The sequence below is a fragment of the Lontra canadensis genome, unplaced genomic scaffold (genome assembly GCF_010015895.1).
Source record: "Lontra canadensis isolate GAN:19392208 unplaced genomic scaffold, GSC_riverotter_1.0 scaffold6, whole genome shotgun sequence".
Classification (NCBI taxonomy): Eukaryota; Metazoa; Chordata; class Mammalia; order Carnivora; family Mustelidae; genus Lontra; species Lontra canadensis.
In genome coordinates this window covers 22967525-22990638 of record NW_022631000.1, presented here as the reverse complement: position 1 = coordinate 22990638, position 23114 = coordinate 22967525, and the positions used below count along the sequence as shown (strand labels likewise).

General features: G+C 39.6%; 1 protein-coding gene across 2 annotated transcripts in view; it reads left to right on the top strand.

Annotated features, from left to right (window-relative positions):
• Positions 1 to 23114, top strand: part of SLC9A9 (solute carrier family 9 member A9) — a 538337-nt gene that overhangs the window by 426813 nt on the left and 88410 nt on the right. Inside the window, exon 14 of one of the 2 annotated variants that reach the window (XM_032852421.1) lies at positions 11341 to 11420. In XM_032852421.1, the coding sequence (XP_032708312.1) occupies positions 11341 to 11420 (80 nt within the window). Of the gene's footprint in view, positions 1 to 11340; positions 11529 to 23114 lie in introns of both variants that reach the window. The other variant, XM_032852422.1, reaches the window with a different exon arrangement.

Below are 23114 nucleotides of genomic sequence, written 5' to 3'. Positions count from 1 at the left end.
TTTTAAGAGATTTTAAAATTCAATAAATGATATTACTCAGAGCAAAAAGTCAAAACCAGAGGAGTAAAAAGAATCATGAATGAGCAGATCATAAGGTCTTATATACTTGCTTAGTCAAACCATAAATAAGCTTTGGTAGCCAAGGGGGAAAGGAAGAAAAAATAATTAACCATATGTTAACTTATTATCATTAGAGGGAAAAATCATACTCTGTCCTCAAGTGGTAAAAAACTTCACAGCCCGCTGTTTTAAAGGAAATTTCTCACTTGGGGCCTCTTGTACAGGACACATAAAAAGCTTATACAAATGTTAGCTAACTAACCTTATAAATTACACCATTCCTACTGAACTGTTGCTGCTTAAAAATAATTTTATCTTTAAGAGGTGCCCTGGCAGGGTTCTTACTCACAATAATGTTTGACTACCAAGGTAGCTAACATTTCAGAAAGCAATTTTCTCCAAACCTTGGAATAATTCTTATCTTTAGTGTCAAGTATAGGAAACAGGAGGATGGAGCTAGAAATAAAAGAAAGCACAGTGTCTGTGCAGCTGCCACCTGACCTGGAGAGTTTTTTTGTTTTGCTTTGGTTTGGTTTGGTTTTGGTACTTTCCGAACTACGTGTCAAGAACCTCTTTTGCCCTCATTTTGCCTGACAGCTCTTCACTTATTATCAGCTTCTGTTGCTCTGTTGGGCTGAAGAGCATAAACTCTAATTCTTAGGAGGATTGCATGTTTCCACTCAGTTTGCATTTATTAAATCGGGCTTGCGTTAACAAGATGATTTTCACACTGGTCAACTTCTAAAAAAAGAAGAAGACTATTTTACCAAAAGCTAAAAATTTTACAGTTATGGCAGTTACTGATCATATACTCTCAAAATCAATAATAAACATGTTATTATACTTTTTAAGGAACGTCCTCTTTGTGGAGAGTAAAACAACCTTTGGGAAATATAAACATCTAGCCGCAACTAACAGGCAAAGTTACAACTTTCCTCTTCATCATGTAACAACTTTGGAGTGTGAATGGTATTACACTCTTGCTGTACCAGACCCTGAAGATTCAGAAAGCAGAGTGCACATATAGTGATTAGAGTTTAAATATATACTCTGTGCAAATGTGCTTCTTCGAGAAATGGGAGATAGTACAGTTGTGGATTTTATGTCTCTTAAATTTAAAACAAAAACAAACAAACAAAGCAAAAAACCTCTGAGACTCTCCACCACCACCACCAACCATAGAAGTTTTCCTTGTAATTGATTCTGTGTCCTTGAAAACACAGCAATGCCGAGAAGCTAAGAATCAGTGGAGCCCCACACTCACCTTAATCTTTTAATAGAAATTCCTTCTGCCCGGGAAAGCCTGCCACTATTGCTTCTCTTTTTCCCTTTTTGCCATTTTTCTCAGGATCATCCTAATATTTGCTGAGTACAGACTATTGTTAACACATCTAAGCTCCTTATCTATATTAACTCAATTTCCGAGATAACCTTGTGAGTGGGTTCTGATATTATCCCCATATTACATAAAAGAAAACTGTATACAAATGAGTTAAATAGCTTGTCCAAGGATACATAGTGGGAAGAGGTGGAATGTTAACCCAGACAATCTGGTTCCAGAACTTCCACTCTTTTTTTTTTTTAAGATTTTATTTATTTATTTGATACAGAGAGAGGTCACAAGTAGGCAGAGATGCAGGCGGGCAGGGGGCCGCGGGGAGCAGGCTCCCTGCTGAGTAGAGAACCCGAAGCGGGGCTCGATCCAAGAACCCGCGGATCAGGACCTAAGCCAAAGGCAGAGGCATAGACCACTGAGCCACCCAGGCGCCCCCAGAACTTCCACTCTTAAGTGGTATGATTCATGCATGTGTTCATTCATCCGTACCATGTCAGGCACTAGTCTAGGTGTGAAGAGGACACAGCGGTTAGCAGTTCCAAGTTCCCACCCTCACAGAGCTTTTACTCTAGTGGGGATGCTGATAAGAGAAAAGGTAAGCAACTACACATGTTCAGGTAACGACAGGAGTAGAGCCAGTAAGAGGGTGGAGAACAACAGAGAAGCTATTGCCTCATCAGGGCCTGCCTCTCTGAGGAAATAATGGTTGAAATTAGAGGTCTGATTGATGGGCAGAAGTGAGCCCTGTGAGATCTGGAGGAAAGAAGTAGTCCAGAAAGAGGCTACTGCAAGGGATGAAGGCCATGGAGTCACAGTGGGATTATGGTGTGTTCCGTGAGTAGCAGGAAGGCCAGTGTGGCTGTGGCTTGGTGAACAAGGTGGGAGCAGATGGACATGAACTAGAAGAGACAGAAAGGGGCCAGATCGTTGACCATGGTGATGAATTTGATTTGATTCTGCATGCAGTGGAGGTAAAAGCTCTTCGAGGTTTGGAGCTTGGTAGAAATGGAATTAACCCTTTTTAAGAACTCATTTTTCTCTCATCTCTACTCTGCCCACTGTTACAATGAGGTTAACTTTCATCTTATCTAACATAATTTTTATTTGTTAACACTATGCATGCTTCTCTATGTGCTCTCTGAATGCTAACTTCCTTTTTTTTTTTTTGCACTTCCCATAGTTTCTTCATTGAAATTCTGTTTTTGGTTGTCACTTATGCTTGTGTGTAACCTCTGTGGATCAGTTCTGGTCACTGCAGCCCAAGAAAGTCAGAGCAGAGCTGAGAAAGGTACAGAGAAGGGCAACTTCAAATAACTTAGCAGGGGGAGATTAAAAGGATTATTATTTCTCCTGCAGAAAGATTAGCACTAAGAAGGAATACAATGAAGTGTCTATAAAAATATGAAGAGTGTGAGTAAGGTGAACAAAGACTTATTGGCCAATTCCCAGGAAACCATAACCTGGAATACCCTTGAAGCCTGAAAGAGCTTGTTTGGGAAAGAATAAAGGGATTTGTTCTTCTGCACAACTGATACTTATTACTCATGGTCATCTAGAGTTGCAAGGGCTGGAAATATAAGGAGATTCAGGAGGAAAAGAGACTAGTTCACAGATGGTTGGGTCCTCTCATCATTAAATAAAAATTAATTTTTCCCTGTGAATATTTTCAAGTATCCTGATAAAAACCTATAGAAACAGAATAAATACTCATATATGTTTGAATGAATATATATATATATATATATGTATATATGTATATATTCCTGTTTTAACGATTATCAACATTTTCTCAAACTGGCCCCTATGCTGTTGGAATTGATCTCATAGAATATAAGTTCCATATTACCTCCACAGATATTTCAGAAATAGAATACTAAGCTCTATAAAATTGACCTGACCCAGATGAGGGATTTTTATGTTGCATTGTAACTAGTAGTGTTTTGAGAAAAGTAAAAGGCATTTTTTCAGAGCAAATATCTTTGTAATATCAACTTTATTTTGGTTATCATTGCTTATGTTTTATACATCCTCCCGCTAATTCTTTACTGCTTAGAACAAAATTCCATATATTTATCTTACCTATACATTCTACCATTGTTCTAGAAAGCAGGAATGATCATGAGAAAGAGGAAGCAGAAGATGGCGGCCACAATTTCATGAGCAGTTTTTATATATCAGGTGCCATGTGCATAACCATGTTTCTTTACCTTGACCGATCAAGATGCCTCTTATAACCCCATTTTAAAAACTGTGAAACTGGGGGCACCAGGGTGGCTCAGTGGGTTAAAGCCTCTGCCTTCAGCTCAGGTCATGATCCCAGGGTCCTGGGACCAAGTCCTGCATCAGGCGCTCTGCTCAGTGGGGAGCCTCCTTCCTCCCCTCTCTCTGCCTGCCTCTCTGACTACTTGTGATCTCTGTCTGTCAAATAAATAAATAAAATCTTTAAAAAAAAAAACCAAAAAACTATGAAACTGAAATTCAAAGAATTAAAGCAACTTTCCCAAGACAACAACAACAACAAATTCTAGACACTTAAGCAGTACCCAAACTCCAGTCTCTAGTTCCTCAACTCAGCGAGGCAGCTGCTTTCTGCTTGGACCCTACCTCCTGGCACTGGAAGTGGAATAGGGCCTCTGAGCAGAAAGTCAAGGGAAATAGAAGCTCATGTCACTCGTTTTCCTTCTCTGGAGAATCATAGTCCTTTGCCGCCAGTTATCTAATAACTGAATTCTATATTTATGAAACCAGTTATTCTATGATAGTCAACCATTACATATTTTGGAAGTAGTTTTATAGGGGAAACATTATTTTGCTTTGTTTTGTTTTGTTTTGTTTTGTTTTTGGACAAATTCATGATACTACATATTCGAATCACAAGCCTCAAAGTGAGACTATTATTTTTGTTACACTGTTTATGGTTTGGGCACTGTCATTAGGGTCGTCATGAGTTAGGATCTTCTTATTCCAAGGTGCATTTTCCACTGGGATTTGTGATTGTGAGTGTGTGCTGTATGTGTGTACATGGATATAAAGGAGTTAACACACTAAGTTATGGTATAAATAAGGTATTAATTAAGAATACTGTGAATTAAGTATAGTGAGATGATGTAAACTTTCTTCTGCCTGTAAGCTGGTCCATTGTCGTATGTCTTACAATCAATCTGAAATCCATAACATGGTATACTGGGTCTTGGATAAGTTTTGATAAACTTTTAAGGCGGGAATATACCTTCTACATTCCAAACATGCCACCTTTGTGGATACACTTTGTAAACTACAAAGAGTTGTGCCTTACCATCTTATTATCTCTGCCCAACTCCCACTCCCATACCTTTTACATCTGCAACTTAGGATTCCAGCATATAGTCATATTAGCTTTCTATTCATAACAAATTATCCCAAAAATTAGTGTCTTAAAACAACAAACATTTATTATCTCACGGTTCCTATAGGTAGGGAATCTGAAAGCAACTGAGCTGTTTCTGACTCAAGGTCTCTCATGAAATTGCAATCAGAATGTCAGCTACAACTATAGTCATCTGAAGGCTCGACTGGGGCTGAGGGATCCACTTCCATGTCAGCAAAAGGCCACCAGTGCACTTCTGACTTCTGACTGGCAGAAAGATTCAGCTCCTCACCACATGTATATCTCCATACAGACACTTGAATGTCCTCACACTATGCCACTGACTTTTCTCATTTGGTCCAAGACAGACAGCAAAGAGGAAGCCACATGCCTTTTAATGACCTTGTCTTGGATATAGCACAATGTCTCTTCTGCCCCATTCTATTGATTAAAAATGAGTCACTAAGTACAATCCACACTGAATAGGAAGGAAAATCAGGCTCCATTTATAAAACAAAAAGTGCCAAAGAATTTATGGGTACACATTTTTAAACCACTGCAATATAATATTATATTTACCTGAACTAAATAATTTATTTTCACCTAGACTAACTTGAATCTCCTATATAGAAAAGTTAATTGAGTAGGCCTTTTTTTTGTAGCTAAACCATGAGTTTAGCCCATCTGGTAGTTTGTCTGTGTCTACATGTCATCTTAACAGTTTTATCCATCCTTGACTAGTTCTCTCTTTCATTTTTATCTCCCTAAGCATGTATTTTCTGACTGTACCTTCTTGAGAACATTTATGAATTTATCGTAGCCCAGGGAAGGTGAGAATATTTGTATAAAGTAGTTTCTATGTTGAAGCTAAGAATTGATGATTTACCTTTTAAAATGTAAATTTGAAAAAATTTCCTATTGACCTTCGATTTCACTATGTTCCTTCTTCAAATCCAGAAATTTTTCTCTTTAGGGACACAGAATCTGGTCCTTTCCTTGGAAATGAGAAAATCAAAGCAATAAACTTGAAATTATTACATAAATAAATTTCAAACTGTGGGGAAATGGTTGGGCAAAAGTATGGCTATCAAATTCTATTCACACATACCACTTGAAAAAATGCTCTGGAACCCATAAGGAGCTCTACAGGTTTGTTATGATAATTATTTGTCTTTATTATCATTCTGTGCAACTTCCACTGACATTAATATTGAATATGAAATCTCAAGAAATAGAAAGGAAAATCTCTCTCTCTTAATCCATTGAATCCCCTGAAATGAGGAGCAATCCCACGTGATTATCCTAGAGCAGAGTTCATCAAGTTCACTTACCAGAGGACCCACATTTGAATATTGATAGAGGAGTGTATTTGCATTTGCTTAGTTCTTTTTCATTAAGGTTAATACAACAAAGGGTCCCTTCTTGCTTCAGTGTCTGGTTTGCACAGATTTCTGGCCTGAGCCTTTTGTTTTCTCCCAGGGGTCCAAATAAGCATAAAACAAAGAGTCCCTTCCTAATTTTCCTATTGCTCCCTCTCTGGGGTTATGCTAAGGGCCAGGGGGTCACTTAAAAGATAAGGACTCACTCCCTACTGTGCTCAGTCACTTCCCAACCTCTGGTCTATTCCTTTGTTTAGGGAGGAAAAAGAAAGATATCAAATGTCCCAGTCACTTTTACCTTTTCCCAGAAATAGAAGCTAATAAAGGAACCAGAAATTGCACATATATCAAATGCTCTGCTTCTTAGGAGTATCAAGGGCAAATAAAAGTTAAGATTCAATGTTCTTGAATCTCCAGTTCCCATTTACAGTGTGAAACATGAGGCTCAGAGTTGATAAGTGTATTGTTATTAAATGGTAAACGGTAGAGTCAGAACTCAAATCTTGGTTTTCAGTTTCTGAATCATCTGTGTGTTCCAACATGCGCACCACTTCCCCTCTGGGATGAAGGAACTCAAAAGAAAAGAAATACTGCTAGTGACAAAGAAAATACCATCAAGTTCCATATTCTGCTTCTAACAATCACTCCCATCCATTGTCCTTGGGTGTGAGTTGATCTCTGTTTCAGAATAATCTAAGTAAATTAAAGCTACCAGCTGTCCTCTGCCCATCTGGACCCTCCCAGAGGCTTGCCCTCTGTGCTGCCTCATCAGATACCTTCCCTGTTCCAGGGTGAACGCAAAGGCTGGCCTTCCCTTGGCACATTTATCTTCAACCCCCAGTGAACAAGCAGAGCACACAGTAGACTAACTCATTTATTTCTACTCATTTATTGATGGCCTTTCATAACCGAGTTATTAAGTCATCAATAACTTCAGAGAAATAAATGAGCAGATCCAGAATGGGGCCAACAGATATTTAAGATACCCACTGAAAATTTTATCTAGGATCAGCAGAAAAGTCAATGCTGGGTCATCAGCGGCATTTCCCTCACCTGGGAAAACATGGTCTGTGTTTTATTCTAATTAAAACCCAGCCTGTTTCTTTACAAACTAGTAAAATGAATAACATCTCCAATGTCCCAAATAAAATAAAGTTTGAAAAAAGATTACCTTTGTTAAAATTTTTCCAAAGTACTACCTAATATGTGTTGCTCTTATCAGCTGTCAAAAAAATATTTCTGAAAGTTTTGCCATTTCAGAAAGTTCTGAAAGTATAAGATCTTTCACGAGTGCTTGTGGGTTCTGGTATATTCCCCTCAGAAAATAAAATACAAACGATCTGGAAAGGGGAAAGAAGGGCAGAGAAGGCTTCTAAGACCTTGGAAAACCCTTGAAACCCAGATCCAGGAGTCTGGAGAAATTCCTCACACAGACATTGAGTTTCTGTAGGGACACTTTTTACAGCCATCACACTTTACCCAGATGGTGGCAATCATGCATTTTCATTATGTTTTGGGGTGTAGGTAGCTGCTCTGTGTCAACCTACAAGATCACCCCAAAATCCTGACCTCATCTCCCTGTTCAGAGGTTTCTTTGCCTTAGATTGCTCTCCATTTATATGCTGGGACCCCATCTAGATGAGAGGAATCTTGGCTGCTGAGGGGTCACAAACATGCTTGGAAGCCTCCCTGTGCCTCAGTTTCCTCATCTGTCACATAGGAATAATAATAGAACATACTTCATCAAATTTTTATAGTTATTAGAAGAATTAATACATGAAAAGCACTTGAAATAGTGTCTGGCACATGGTGAGTGTTCAAGAAATGTCAGCTGTTTTTGTTGTTGTTCTCATTAATAAAAAAAAAAACAATGTTTTCCATAAAATTAGGACCTTGGAGTCCAGCTAGTTCCAATTTCCTCAATTCATTTTGCAGACAAAGAAACTTCAGCCCAGTAACTTATACAATGCCTGTGTTCTCCAGAGTTTAAAGACGAAGTGAGATAACTCACAGAAAAAACCCTTATCTTTGGAGTCCCGTAGTCTCCCATTCAAATTCCCACTCTGTCACTTGCTAGCCCGAGACTTTGGGCTCCTCTCATCCCTTCTCTGAACCTCTCTAGGTCCTCATCTGTAAACTAGATATAACATGACCACCTTGCTAGAATGTTTTGAAAACTGAAAAACAATGACTGAAAAAGTTAATGACTGTGACTACCGTGCTGCCAAGGAATTCAGGAGCATTCAGTAGCTGGGGACTGCCGTTCTCACAGTCATTCAGCGGGACAGAGAGTGTGTTACACCTGGACCCCCAGACCCCTGACTGCCAGCCAAGCTCACCACCACACACCGTTATTTAAAAACAAACAACCAAACCAAACCATGAATTTGCTTACACTACTTTCTCTCCGTTTTCTTCAATGACTATCTTGTCATCGGTGGATGTTATCGGCTATCAAAAACTCCCTGTGCCTGCTGATGTATGATAAGGTTTTGTAAGCTTTTCATTCTTCAAAAAAAAAAAAAAAAAAAAAAAAAAAAAGGAAAAAGAGAGAGGCAACTCCCACTGCTGGTCCAAAGTTTTCCCAACTTCTTTGGCTTGGGGTGAGCGGTTTTATTCTGCCAGCTTGAGCCCCAACAGTCTGTGTCTGCAGAAACAACCTTGCAGATGTTACAAAATAATAAAGAGAACACTATGTGTGTAATTTCTTTGCAGTGATCTTGCAAACCTGACGCCTTTGTTGGAATAGAAATGGCTAGAGAAAGGTTCAGGGAAGGACAGAAATTGAACTGACACTCTGGTTTCCTTTTTGGGCGAACGCAATGAATAAATTCTAACTCTAGATAACAAGGCATGGTACTCAGGCCTATCAGAAAACAGATTTTTAAAACTTAACCGCCATGAAAAGATCACATATGTCCCACAGTGGTTCCTCTTAAAGATTTTACAATGCTCATTTATAAATGAAAGGCTCTGAGAAGCCCTGTTATTAAGAAACCTTTCTAACACTATCAAAACCATTGTTTCCTGAATGATGAGCACAAAATTTCCATCAACACCAAGTAGGACAGTGGCATTCTAGGAACACCATTCAGGAAACTATACAAGTTTTGAAGTCAGGGATCTTAAAACAACCAATGAGAAGAGCTTCCAGAATGGGTTTTAATTTTATTGTGAGTCTCTCTACTTCAGCCATTTTAGACAAAGGATACACACTTTTGCTTTCTTACATTTTGCTTTCTTGTATTTCCATTTTATTTGTGGGGGCTGGAACTATAGCATCTGCTGATATCATGTGTTTTAGAGAGCAGAACAGAGCTCTTTATCATTAGCCATCAATGCAATTGTCTGGGAATGGGGAAAAAAGTAAATAAAATAAAATGAAAGCAAATCCACCTGGGTTCATGTAAAGGCTATCTCCAGAGCAGCCAGAGGATTGCCTTGTCTTCCACATGGTAATTTCTTGAGAGCATTCACATTGTTACTGGGCTGTGAACAAATGTTACAATTTGGGGATGGAGACTGTGAGCCCAAACAAAGCAATGAAGTCTGTGTACAGATATATAAATGCTTTTAATGATGAAGAAAGTTATAACCGAATGAAGCCTAGAATTCCCCTTTCTTGATTTGCAAAATGGGATACACAAAAGAAGTAAAAATGCCACTGGATCTCCTCCCGACCACACTGCAATGCTCATTATCATCCGTCTGTAAGGGTCACAAATTTTTCACCTTCTTTCCTTTTTTCTCACAGTTCATCCTCTACTTTCACATAAATACACATCAGATGCTTTCTCTTCTTCTTTCTTGTTGTTGTTGTTTAGTTTTTATTTCATAATTATGAACTTAACTCTGCAATCTAGCTCTTGGAGGGGAATAAGGAAAATATGGAACCATAGACCTACAGTGAGATCACAAAGATTATAGGCTATTTTGAGCAGATCGGGGTGAAGTGAGCTCTCTTGAGCTACAGAAAGAATGGTCTGGTAGTTAAGATAACACACAAGTCAAATGTATTAGATTTGTCCACAGTCAGCAATGGTGATCTTCTTGCTGGTCTTGCCATTCCTAAACCCAAACCCATCCATGCTTCCACAATATTCATGCCCTCTTTCACTTTGCCAAAGACCACATGCCAACCAGCCAACTACTCCATCCTGGCTGTGCAGATGAGAAACTGGGAACTGTTTGGGTTGCGTCCAGCATTTGCCACGGACAAGATGCCCAGACCCATGTGCTTCAGGATGAAATCCTCATCATAAACTTTGTCCCTACAGATGGACCTGCCCCCAGTTCCATGATGGTGTGTGAGGTCACCACACTAACACAGAAATCCTGGAATAATCCTGCAAAAGCAGGAATCTTTATAACCACATCCTTTCTCTCCAGTGCTCAGAGCATGAAAGTTCTCCACTGTCTTGACACTTTGTCTGCTAATAACTTGGAGGAGACAGGGCTCAAAGGCTTGCCGTCCATGATGGTGTCAAAGAACACAGTGAGCTTGACCGTGGTTGATAACTCAGGCAGCTCTGGGGCAGTGATGTCAGCAAGGCTGAATGCTTTCTCCTTTAATTCCTTATCTTCCTCCCTCCCACTTCAGCTCTTTCGGAAAAAAAAAAAAAAATAGAAAACACATTTAATTATTACAGGCTTTCTATAAAGAATATTTATTTCAAGACTTAAAAAGAGAAAGGTATCGAAAGATATCAAAAATTAAGCATAGCCTGTGGCAGAGAGGAAAAATAAAATGAATGAAAACTAGCTTAACAATTATTGGACTATTATTATCCCTTTAGACTTGACCTTTTGGTAAGTCATAAATAAATACCATCCAAATTTGACAGAAGTAAACAGCAAAAATCATGCAACAGCAATCTGACAGAAATATCACTTTTATTGATGTCAAAAAAGTGGCATTTCTTAGCTGTTTAATAAAATAGGGATTATGAAGAAAAGTAAATGTTGAATTATGCCACACGAGTCTCATCCACTTGGCAAGACCTATGAGCTAATTTGCTTGGCAGCTGCTTCGCCATTTAGATAAAAATGCCTAGAACCTAGAAAGTTGTGTTTTTTTTTAATGTGGTTAAATTTAATTTGATTTGACATGTATTTTATAGTGAAAATACATAAATATATTCTATACTAATGTTGACTGCATAAATCAATATTTTATATTGATTATTGACCTGATACCTTTTTCTACTGTCTTTCTCCAGGAAGCAAATAACTTGGATAAAAACACAACCAAAACAGAGAGTGCTTGGCTCTTCAGAATGTGGTACAGCTTTGATCACAAGTATCCTTTGATAATGTTGATCTCCCAGATCCTGCTGCCCAACAGAGATGAACTTCAGGCACTTAGTCACTGAGCTGTACGCTCCTGCTCGTCAAGCAACACAGAAAGGTAAAGTGAATTCGTGACCAAATTTATCAAAAAAAAAAAAAAAGCTGCATAGTCCATACTTAAGTGTTACAAAGAGCTAATGCGAAATCTCTCAAGGTCCAATGAACTTGGTGTATTCATGGCAATCTAACATTTCCTAAATGCCAGATGATAAAAATCTTACAGTCCTAAGGACTGGTCTATTTTTCTAATTTTACTATTCTTCCCTTTGCAAAGATCTTACTTCTGGTCGAGTTGGCCAAGGTAACTGGATAAAAATCCTTCATCTTTCTCCAAGAAACCCATGTGTGTGCTCTTGTTTCATGCTGTAAAAAAATGGAGTGGGGCTGAGGGCAAAGGAAGTGAATGGTCTGAGAAGAAGAATGAATCTGATCACCTCATTATAAAATAACATTACTTTATTTTCTAGGCAGATTAGAGTAAGCTCTTCCTAGAGAAGGCCAGTTTTAAAATTCTACCAATCAGGGTAAACATAATAGCTCAGATACACCTTGCCATGTGAATGACATGGCTGAGGAATCAGGCCTGAAAGGCTTTGCCATTGTGAGGGGCAGTAAGTGGTCCATCTCTAATCCCAAGCAAAAGCACCACGGAAGAAAGGAAAGAACCATGCTGAAAATTGAATGTGTCGGGTCTTTGTAACTAGTTTTCCATACTCACAAATCTTCCTCCTTTCAAGGAGAAAATGTCAGTCACTGTGTGATTTTAAAGCACCAAAGCAATGATTAAAACCACAACAGATCAGTGGGAGAGGAAGCATTAAGAACAGTGAAAAGAAATTCAATGAATAAGGTGAAGAAGAGGTAAAATGGAAAGGGGAGAGGAGGCAAAAGAAATACAGGAAATTCACAGTAGGAAGGAAAGGAAGGCAAATTGGAGGAATGGCTATGTAAGAAAAAAAATTAAATGAGACTGAAGAGAAGCCAGTTGAAGATTGCCGAGATAAGCCAAAGGAAAACAGGTGAGAATTTAAAGAGAAATTCTGCAGAGGTAGAGCATTCCAAGAATTACAAAATGGACATGTGGAAAGTAGAGGGTTTTGGAGCCTATGGTTTTGTTTTCCCACAGCCCTGCCGTCTATGGATAGATATCTTGCCTTGCTCAGTCTTGAGCCTTTATGGACATGTACGTTTCCACTGCCTTTAAAGCCCTGCCTCTTGGTCATTAACTACCTCTTGGAGGTTCTGGTATCTCATTAACTGCACATGACCTTCCTGGTCTCTCTAAGGGAAGCTGGTTCTTAGCAGGTCATGCTGCTTTATGTTCCAGGTTGATTTCTCATCTAGAAACACAATTTTCTCCTGCCATTGCTTAAAGTATCTGCTAACCAAATTTTGGTAAGTTATAAAAATTTGACTGGAGAGTACACAAAAGGCTGCTTGATTATGAAAGACATACAGTAAGAAAATGTCTTTTTTGGGTTCCTGGATCTAATTTGCAAGCTCCCAAAACTGTTACTCATGTGTCTGACCCACTGGCTATAGACTGGAGGTCCTCATGACCTCCTCTCTGGAGGAGTGGCCCAGAACTCAGGGAAATGTTTTATTACTAGATCAATGGTTTATTATAGAAGAATAAGAGATGCACAGGGCAAGGTATGTGGGAAAGGTCATCTAGCTTTCATGTCCTCTCAAAGTGCACACTCTGCCCAAATCTCCACACGTTCACAAACCAGAAAGCTCTCTGAACCCAGTCCTTTAAGGGGTTTTGTGGAGGCTTCATTATATGGGCATGATTGATTAAGTCATTGACTATTGGTGATTGAACTCCATCTCTAATCCCTCTCCCTTCCCAGAGGAGGATGAGGGTGGGGGGAAGAAATTTCCAGCCCTCAAGTCCAGGTTGGTGCTCCTGGCAAGTAGCCCCCATCTTAGGTAGGTTCCCAAGGCCACTCATTAACATAACAAAGGATACTTTTGTTGCTCTCATTACTTGGGAAATTCTGAGATTTTAGGAGCTCTGTGAAAGACCAAATCTGTATGTTTTATTATAAATCATAATAACACAAAATGGTAAATCAGAAATGAGATGAAAAATGTTTTTGCTCAAACTCTAACAATGCTGTGAGGAATGCTTTATAAGGAAGAAAGGGAGTAAAAGTGAAAAAAATAACTTGGAGACCAAAAAGGAAAGTGGAAACTCACCCAAATTTTTAGCTTAGAGCAGTGACACTAAATTCAGATGATATCATAGTTTTTGTCTCACTTTTCACCAGGGGTTTATTTCCATATGATTATGGACAGACTTGCAAAAAAATGAAAGCAGATTTACCCTGTCAGTAATATCTCTTCTCATGGTAATCTGTCCTCCTGTGCATTCATTCTAGAAATTGTGTGCTATCATCACTGCACAAATATATTTTCACTTAGACCACAGTTTTTATATCCCAGTTATGCTCTGAATTCATTCCCAGAGAGTAGCAAACCAACCCATTTCTACTTTGTGACCTCTTGATATATCTGTATTTCCAGAGACAAATTATCCACTTGGCATTTGTGTTCTTTCTGCTGTTCTCCTAGAGCCCACCTATGTGCCCCTCGAACCGCCTAGGTAGGCTGCTCCAGTCACTGGCAGCGTAGGGATGATCCCCACCTCAGGGTCAGGTTTCCTGGCCTAGGCCAAAAAGAAGTTGTTACAAAGCTGAAAAAACTGACTATGCAGTTCGGGGCTGTTTGAGTTTCACTTCCATAAAATTGCATCATGCAAATGAGGCATCATAAAGAATTACTGACAGAAGGAAAAGAAGAATAAATAAGCCTTCATGTGCACCTCTATCAGTCAGGATTCTCCAGGGCAACGGAAACAGAACCAGGAGGAGTACACACACATGCGCACACGCACACACATGCATAGCTAGTCGTACCCATACACATACGCTTATATAGATTTATTCCAAGGAATTGGCTTTATGCAAGTGCAGCATCTGTAGGACAGGCTCTCAGTCTGGAAACTCACAGGCAGGAGTTGATGCTGCAGTCTTGAGGCAGAATTCTTTCTCCCTTAACGAAACCTCAGTTTTGCTCTTAAGGTCACCCAACTGACTGGATGAGGCCCACCCACATTACTAGGATTATCTCCTTAAAGTCAACTGATTGGTGACAAGATGGTGTCACACCCACTGAATAATTACGTAGACCAGCCAACTACTGGGTAGACACATAAAACCAAGAATCACAGTACTCAATTTGCATTCAATATAGGCCCCAAACTGAGACCCTAGAAAGACCCTCTTAGTTCACCATTGGTATCAATAAAACAAGCCACTGTTGCTTGGATAGTTTTGTTTTCTTTTTTATTTTTCCATAACATAATTAAGACACATATACATTTCCATAACATTTTCCCCAAAACTACAGGGAAATAAAAATAATAAAAATTAACATTCAATGAATAATGGCCCAAGTACTGTGTTGAATGCTTTACATTTATAATTTCATTTTACCTCCACAGCTCTGTGGGAGGTTGGGAGGGGCTAGAGACTATGTATGATGCAACCCAGATGCAATTGCTGATTGTGTGCGCCTTTCCTGAAACAACCTGGTCTCTGTTGTTCAAGAGCCTTGTTGGAAGCCTATGGTGCCAAAATTGAGGGTTCATTAAGATGTCATTGTGATTCGACATGGGCAGCAGTTCTGAGTCGTGCAGTGCAAAGGAGCAATTGAGAAGGGGAGAGAAGGGAAACTATGTTACTGACCACTGATGCTTTGCCTTCTGGGACATCACTTCACTCAATCCTCCTCACCACCCTTTTTGTTTTATTTCATTTTACAACCACCCACTTTGAGATGGAAGAAACAAAGTCTCAGAGAACCTGAAGAACTTTGTTAAGGTTCTATAGGTAGTGTCAGTTCCCTGATTCAAGCCCAGATCTCTCAATGTAAAGTCCATAAATAAACTCAAACAAATCGTATCATTGATAACTCTGTATCAAGTATATCCCTCACTTTACACATAAAACCCCATCTTGATATGTTCATAAAGTCACTATTAAAACAATGACTATTATGACCGCTTACATTGTGTAGTATAGAGCTCACATCTCAAACACCTGTTGAAGATACATGGAATGATAAAGTTAGGAGTCCTGGTTGGTCACACTAAGAACACCACCATAAATGAGTCCCCAGGTTTCTGAGTCAGGTCCTCACATTTTTAAACATGCCAAAGACTCCAAGAATGGTATAGGTTCATAGGGATGGGTATGCCTCAGCCAAGCTCAAAGGAGGTACAAGTATCAACCAGACACCAAATTCCTAAATCATGGAATATCCTTTCTCCATGAGAAGGTTTGAGTCACAGTCTGGCCTCTCATGGCACTCTGTATCCATCTTCTAATCTCACCCCCTGGTTGATCTGCTCCAGCCACCCTGGCCTTCCTGAAATACAACAAGCTTATCCTTACTTCCAGGCCTTTGCACTGACTCTTCCCACTGCTTGGGATGTTGTCCCCTCAGACATTCACTTGCGTCCTTCCTTCACCTCTTTCATTCAATTGACCGGTGAGATCTTCTTGGCTCCGTATTTAAATTAGCAGTCCCAACAAGAACGCTCCCTCAGCCCTCATTTGCTTCATTTTTCCCCATAACACTTATCACCATCTGACACAATATGTAGTTTATTTATTTGTTTAAATGGTCTCCTCCAACCAGGATATGTGCTTTCTTAGAACAAGGATGTGAGTCTGTTCTCATTCACTGGTGTGCCTGGCACATAGTGGATATTCAGTAAATATTTATCGAACAAATGAATGGGTAGACAGATGGATGAATGGATGAATGAATGAACGAATGAATGAAGCAAGTCAATAAGCAATATTTTCTATTCAGGGCACTTTCATTCTAGACAATGATGTAGCAGGAAAATCCAAATAACTTATTTGAAGTGAGTTTGAAAGCAGAGCAAGACAGAATGTATAGTTTTAGTGTTTTCACCCAGACTGCCATTTGGCACCAAAAGAACATCCACCCCCAAGGCTTAGTGTCCCTCTTCCTAGGCAGGGACAACCACACCAGCAGACTTGCATCTCTCTTTCTTCACTGACCACCTTCCTATAGTTGATTCATCCTTCCTGAGGTTTAAATTAACTTGATCTGTTCTGGGTAAGCCTGAATCAGGCTTAGAAACCATTCTCTGTCTGGTTGACTTTGAATATAACTTATCTCATCAATTGTGTGTTGATTTTATTAGTATACAGAGCTCAAAATTTTAGAGCCGTCTATCATCCTCACTGATGATCTCTGCTAATGAAGAGGTGAGAAGCAGAAATGACACCCCGTTATTCATATTTCTAAGACGCCAGATAAAATGATTTGCTCAGATCCACAGTGTTACAGCTGGCATGGCAGCTTAGGTGGCCTGATTCCTACGTGACGAATGATCCTGCTCAGCTGTCTGCTTCCTACAGTCTCTTTCCATTCTCTCATTTATCATCTCTCTCCTTAAGAGATGTGTATGTATTAGTCCTTAGGCATATGTAGATATTAGTCTTACAAATGTGAATGACGCGGGATAAGAATGACCTTTTCCAAAATAAAAAGGGCAGCCAAAATCATTTTTAGCACTTCCTGTATACCAACATCAACTGAAAATAAGAAGTTATTATGTGGCTGCCAACATTTTACATAAGTGTAAGAAAGCACAAGGATAACAATGGATTGGCGAGTTGACACAGTCACGGAATTGCATAAAGCCACATGGATGGAGATTTCCTTCCCATCACGGGTTTAGAATGAAGAGTGCACTGAGGTATTCCCAGCAAAATGAAAGGCCCATGGCAGAAGTGCAGATGCTGCAGTTCTGGAGTTTTCCATTAAAGAGTCTGGCAGGGAAAGTGGCAGATACCAGACCCCCTCCTCTACTGAAGTGTGAAGGCTGGGGCTGCATTCCAGAAAAGTAAACATGAACATGGGAATCATTCAAAATGACACTTGGAACCAAGTATTTAATGGATTTAAATGGAATGGCATTATAGTCGGGGGCGGGGGATAGTAGGGGGAAAAAAAACCCTTCCCCTCCTAAAACTTGACAGAATTCATTATATCCCACACAGTCAAACTTATTTTAAATCGTAGGTATGAATATTGTGAACACCAATTTCCATTTTAAATGATAATCACTGCATTGCAGTTTTACTTATTCTGACTAGCAGACGCATCCATGAATTATTTATTGGGGTAGGACTGTGGCCTTGTGAATGACTTGAGTTTACTTCGCAAAAAATTCTCAGAGGAAAAAGGACCGTTAGCTCTATGATCCCCGTTTTATAAATGAGACAACAGAGCCCAAAGGAGGGAAAAGGCACATCCAGGGTTACTGATGGACTTGGAGCTAGCATTCCTAATCAACAAAGAATAGTCTGTGTCCACCTAAAGAATCCAAGGGTCCCAGTCCTGGTGGTCCATCCACTGAGTTTTGGTAGGCATCGGTATATGTGTGATGTTATTGTTTTAAGTGTGCGCCTGGCATACGGTTGATAGTTTTATATGCTTCTTTGGTGGTTCATCAAAAGCCTCACTAGTTTGGAGGCAGGGTGTGTTTCACGTCCAGTAGCAAGAAGGAAGGCTATCAGAGGGTGCAAGTAAGATATCCTTTAGTCAGTTTTATTTCGTGCCTACTATGTGCCAGTGCCAGGCAATATACTAGGTTCTGAGGGTCCAGCAGCAAACAGGGTTGATATTGCTGACCCTCATGAAGTCTTGCTTATTTGCCTCATTAAAATGAGTCATGACCCCCAAACCCCCTTCAAATGGCATGTGGACCTTAATGTAGGAAGACGAGACCCTGGCATCACCAGAGCTTAACTGGTTGAATGGAAGGGAGGAGCTGGGGGGTTGGGGGGAAGACACTCTGTAGGGAAGCTGTAAATTAAAATCATTTATAACCCTCGCTTTGCAAAATGTAGCCAGATAACTCCCCCAGAGTTTTCAGAAAGCAGATTTCAAAATATTGGAAATGTAAGTAATCAGCTTTCTAAAGACTCTGCATGGTAACTGCTTCCTCCTGAGAAGCTGGCTGTGGGGAGGAGTAAAGCTCGCACCGGGCAGCAGTGCAGTTACCATTCCCATCTATTGGCTGTTCAGCTTGGCTTTTGGTCATCCTTATTCTTGTATGTGCTGGTGTAGAAAGACCCTGTAGATAGCCCTTGACATAGCACCTAAGTGGAAAGAAATTAAAATTCACTAGAACACTAGCTTGCTGGATCCTTGTGTTTTCACGACCTGTTTGTGAAAACCAATGTAGGGGAATATTAGGGGTACCTGGAAACATGGGCTGTCTTTTGTTCAGGTCATAACTTGGGTCTGCCATGATTTCTTATTCCATGTAATGGGAATACTAAAGACTATCTTCTCTTTTGGCTAAATCTATGAAAAAAGTTGATGAGTTAGTAAAACAGGTTTTTACCAATGGTAACTTTTCCATTTACCTGTAAGAGCCAAAACACGATTAAGACAGTTAAATAGTACAATTTTCTCAAGACTGTATAACCTAAATACAATGCAGTGTTCCATAACTGGACTAAAACTCTTCTGGAGGCCTGAGAAGTGACAACAAGTATGACTTGGTGAATTGTTGCCTAAAAATGTTGGACCCCCACTGAGAATAAGTTGTGGGTCCCGAGATGATAACTGAGTTTTCTGCAATAATCTTGGGATTCTACAAGAGTTGTGACATCCTTAATTTGTTTTGCCTTTTCTTCTGTAAGAGTTTTAATAGTATTCCTATTAAGTGAGAATGTTCTTTCATTTCATATTTACTTTAAGCAAATGATATGAAAATCTGGATTTATTCAAACAAGAAATCAGAAGGTGACTCCTCTCTTAGAATGGATTCATAAAATACATTCCTTTAAATCCAATTAAAAAAAAAATCTGTTGAGCACTTTCTCATTGCAAAGTACTATGTTAGATTCTCCTCACTTAGTCATTACATGTATGTTTATCAAGAGCATACATGAGCCAGGTAGTGTTCTGGCATGAAGGATACAGCCACTGACAAATTCTCACAAAACTTACATTCTACCCTGGGTCTGTTTTTAAATTTCCCATTTACAGACGTCTTTTCAGGAACATGACTATGGTATAAAGAAAGATACACTTAGACATTCCACTATTGGTTTTTAGAAAATTGAGGAAAGTCTGTCTCACAAATCAGGATGTACTGATTTGCTATTATAGCCTATCCACTTCCTAGTTGTATAAAAGGGGAAAGTTATTCACCATCTCTGTGCCTCAGCCTCTAAACTGCAAAATGGAAATAACAGAAGTCCCCACCTCATGGGTATGTTTTGGGAATTAAATGAATTAACACAAAGTACTTAGAAAAGAGCTCAAAGATGTTATTAGCTTCATTATATTATCATTATTGCCCATTGATGTCTACATCTGTTAAATGGAGACATCATGTAATCTGTTTAGTATTCATTGCCATTTATTATCTCTGAGTGACCAAAATGTCTATTACTTTGTATGCTTGTAATAATTTTCAGTTGCAACATCCATATTTTAATATGATAAGAACATCTTCAGTCTCCACATAAATGAAAATTTCCACGTAGGCTATAAATCACACATAATTCTTCTTATTTGATCTTGAGTCAATGGATATAGCTAGATGCTAGGCAGTTCCTTTGTGTCCTCTGTTCTGCACTTGTGATTGTTTCATTTATGATTTTTCTAAGTTATAGTCCATCATCCCATAGTTATTTTTCTGGAAATTACACCACAGATAGCAATTTTGACTGATAGAGAAGTGCAGGCAATTTTTCTGTTCCACAATGAAAGCAATACAAGTCTTTGATGATAATTATTCCTCTTGTACCTTCTCATGATAAAGGAAATCTTTCAATTGCACCTTTCAGGTGAAGCTGTGGTGTTTTGTCATTAGCAGTAAGATGCTATATTCGAAGATTTCTAGGTCAGTATTGAATCATTTTATTTGAAAAAAAAAAGAAGAGAGAAAAAATGTGAAGACTGACAAAAATATATGTATTACCTTAACATTGCTACTTTTGAATTTAGTTTTAATATTTCTTCTATGAGAAAAAGAGTATTTTGCTTAAATTTTCTTCCACGGTTACTTGGTCACTCCTTCTCAAATGTAGGAGCCAAGACGTTTACAGGCTGCCAACAAATTCATGAGCTACCAGAGACATATTATTAGCATGAGCCATTGCCACAGCCCCACATATTATCACCTGACAAGGAGACGGAGAACAGTCTATCCTGGGACCGTACCATTCAGCCCTTGTCTGCATGAGAAGCTGTGGCAGACACAAAGCGTGTGGGCAGACACGCTCCTGCCTAATTAAAAATTCACATCACCTGGTAGATGGTGATGACAGATCCTCAAAGTATGTCAAACCAACTAATAAATAAAAGTATGCTAGTGGTTCATCATCGAGGAAGAGATGGTTGGTGAAATAAGTACTGTTCTTCTAGTCATGTGGCAAAGAGTCCATGGAGGGATTGGGAGTTCCTAACATGAAAGTAAACAACGGGATGGGAGGAAGAGCTTTCTGAGCAGAGGGAATCCCATGGAGATCCCATGACAAGTGTGGCACAAATAGCTGAAAGGAGCCTGAATGAGCCTGCCTGCAAGATACAGAATTGGAAGAAAGACGAGAAAGGAGGCAGTCTCCAGAGAACAGTGCCGTCAGCCTTTGAAGCCAAGGATGACATTCTTATTTCCCACCTCTAATATTATCAGAATTCTCTCTCATTGGTATGAATGTCATATTTTTGTTCGGTAACTCAGGTAGTGAAAGGTAGAGCAATGTATCATAGGTTGAAGGGCTTTTAAAGATTCCTTTCTGTCACAAATCTGGTTCATCTGTGTGACCGTCATTTATCTGGTCCCTGCACATTTAATGCTTCCAGAATTGGATTTGGTTTTAATACTTATTCCCCTGGGGAAAAAAAAATAAGTAATTTGTGTAAATATTCTCACTTCTTTTAACCGAATTTAGTTTTAATCCTTCTTCCCTAAGAAAAAATATAACTATGACTTCAAGCTTCACTTGAAATCCCAAAATAAGAAACAGTAAGATAAGCAAGAAATGCTGATTGCCCTCAAGATGCCAGCAAGGTGGAGACAGCAGCCAGAAAGGCACTAAGAACTATGTGCACGTCATGAGCAAAGTGTTACAGAAGCCAGAGGCCGGTGTAGCCCGCTAGCCAACTGTGGAGAATCAGGGAAGCCCCACAGAAGTAACTCTGGAAGTGGGTGGGGAAAGAAGTAAGATTCAGTGAGGAGTGGGACTGAAAATGCAAGGGACTTCCTGGCAATGGAAACAGCTCAGGCAAAGATACAAACAGGGTGGGAGGCCTTTGGAAAATGGGGAGAGTGTCAGCGGGACATGAAACAGAAGCGTCATCGTGTGGACAGATTGGGCAGAACCACATGTGTCACGGCCAAGAAAATGGATAGTATCTTATCGAGTGCAGGAAACCGATGCAGCACCTTCAGCATGGAGTCCCACAGTCCAATCTGTTACAATGAAGAGAACTCCTGGCCATGTGGAAAGTGGTGTGATGGGGAGAGCAAAAACCTTAAAATGATTTCTGGTTAGTTGCTTCCAAAGACACCCACCAGTTTCCCATGTAGATAAAAATGAGGACAGCAATGTTTTCATTCTTCTTTGAAAGATACTTTGGAACACTCATTATGTGTTTCAAAATATAAATGCAGTAAAATGCGAATATATCATTTCAGTATGAGATTGGTTCTTAAATCTCACTAACGAAAATGATCCAGTGGTGTAATAGTTAGGGCCTACCAAAATGTGTTCTAGTTTATTTTTTAAAATTATTAACATGTTACTTAGTTGTACTTAAGGGGAAATAATGAACTGACGTCCTCTAACAAAGGCAAAAAAACAAACCAACAAACAATCAAACAGGACTTAAATATGAGAAAGAAGTAGGATAGCCCCCCCCAAAAAAAAGTCATTTTGGAACACGAACTTTGATTTTCATACTTGGGGTACAATGCTGAGTAGCTGGCAGCCGGCAAAAAAGCCGGTCAGGGGATTCTGCCCTTGAGCAGCCAAGTGGCTCATCAAAAGCACCATTTCAGTTGTTTGTTTATGCTCCAGAAGACCCAAGGGGGTTAACTTGGACACTTCCGAAACAGGCAGTCTCTGCTTTCTGCATTATGTCCCTCAGCGTATCCTTTGTCAGCACCTCCAGCCCAGTTTAGGCCAGGTCTCCACAATTTCTTTATTAAAATTGTTCACTGGTCATCAAAAAGGTAAATTAAAGAAGCCAAGGCAATCCAGATTTTTAAATGAAACTGCAAGAAAAAAAAAATACACTTCCCCTGCAATAGGCACAGGAATTTATGCTTGAGCGTGCTTTCCCACATGAAGGCTGCCTCACCCCCTCACTACCTCACCTTCTCTCCATGGTCAGCAATCAGGCCACCTTGTCTTTCTTCAAGATGTGCCTGTGCTGGGTACTGTTATGGTGACTGGCTTTTTCCCGTTTTCCTGTTTTGGCACCGAAATCCCACCTCCTGTGAATCCCCTGAGAAACTCCTCAGTCCCAGGCATAGTGGGACAGTTGGTCACCCCAGTACTTTGCCCCTGGA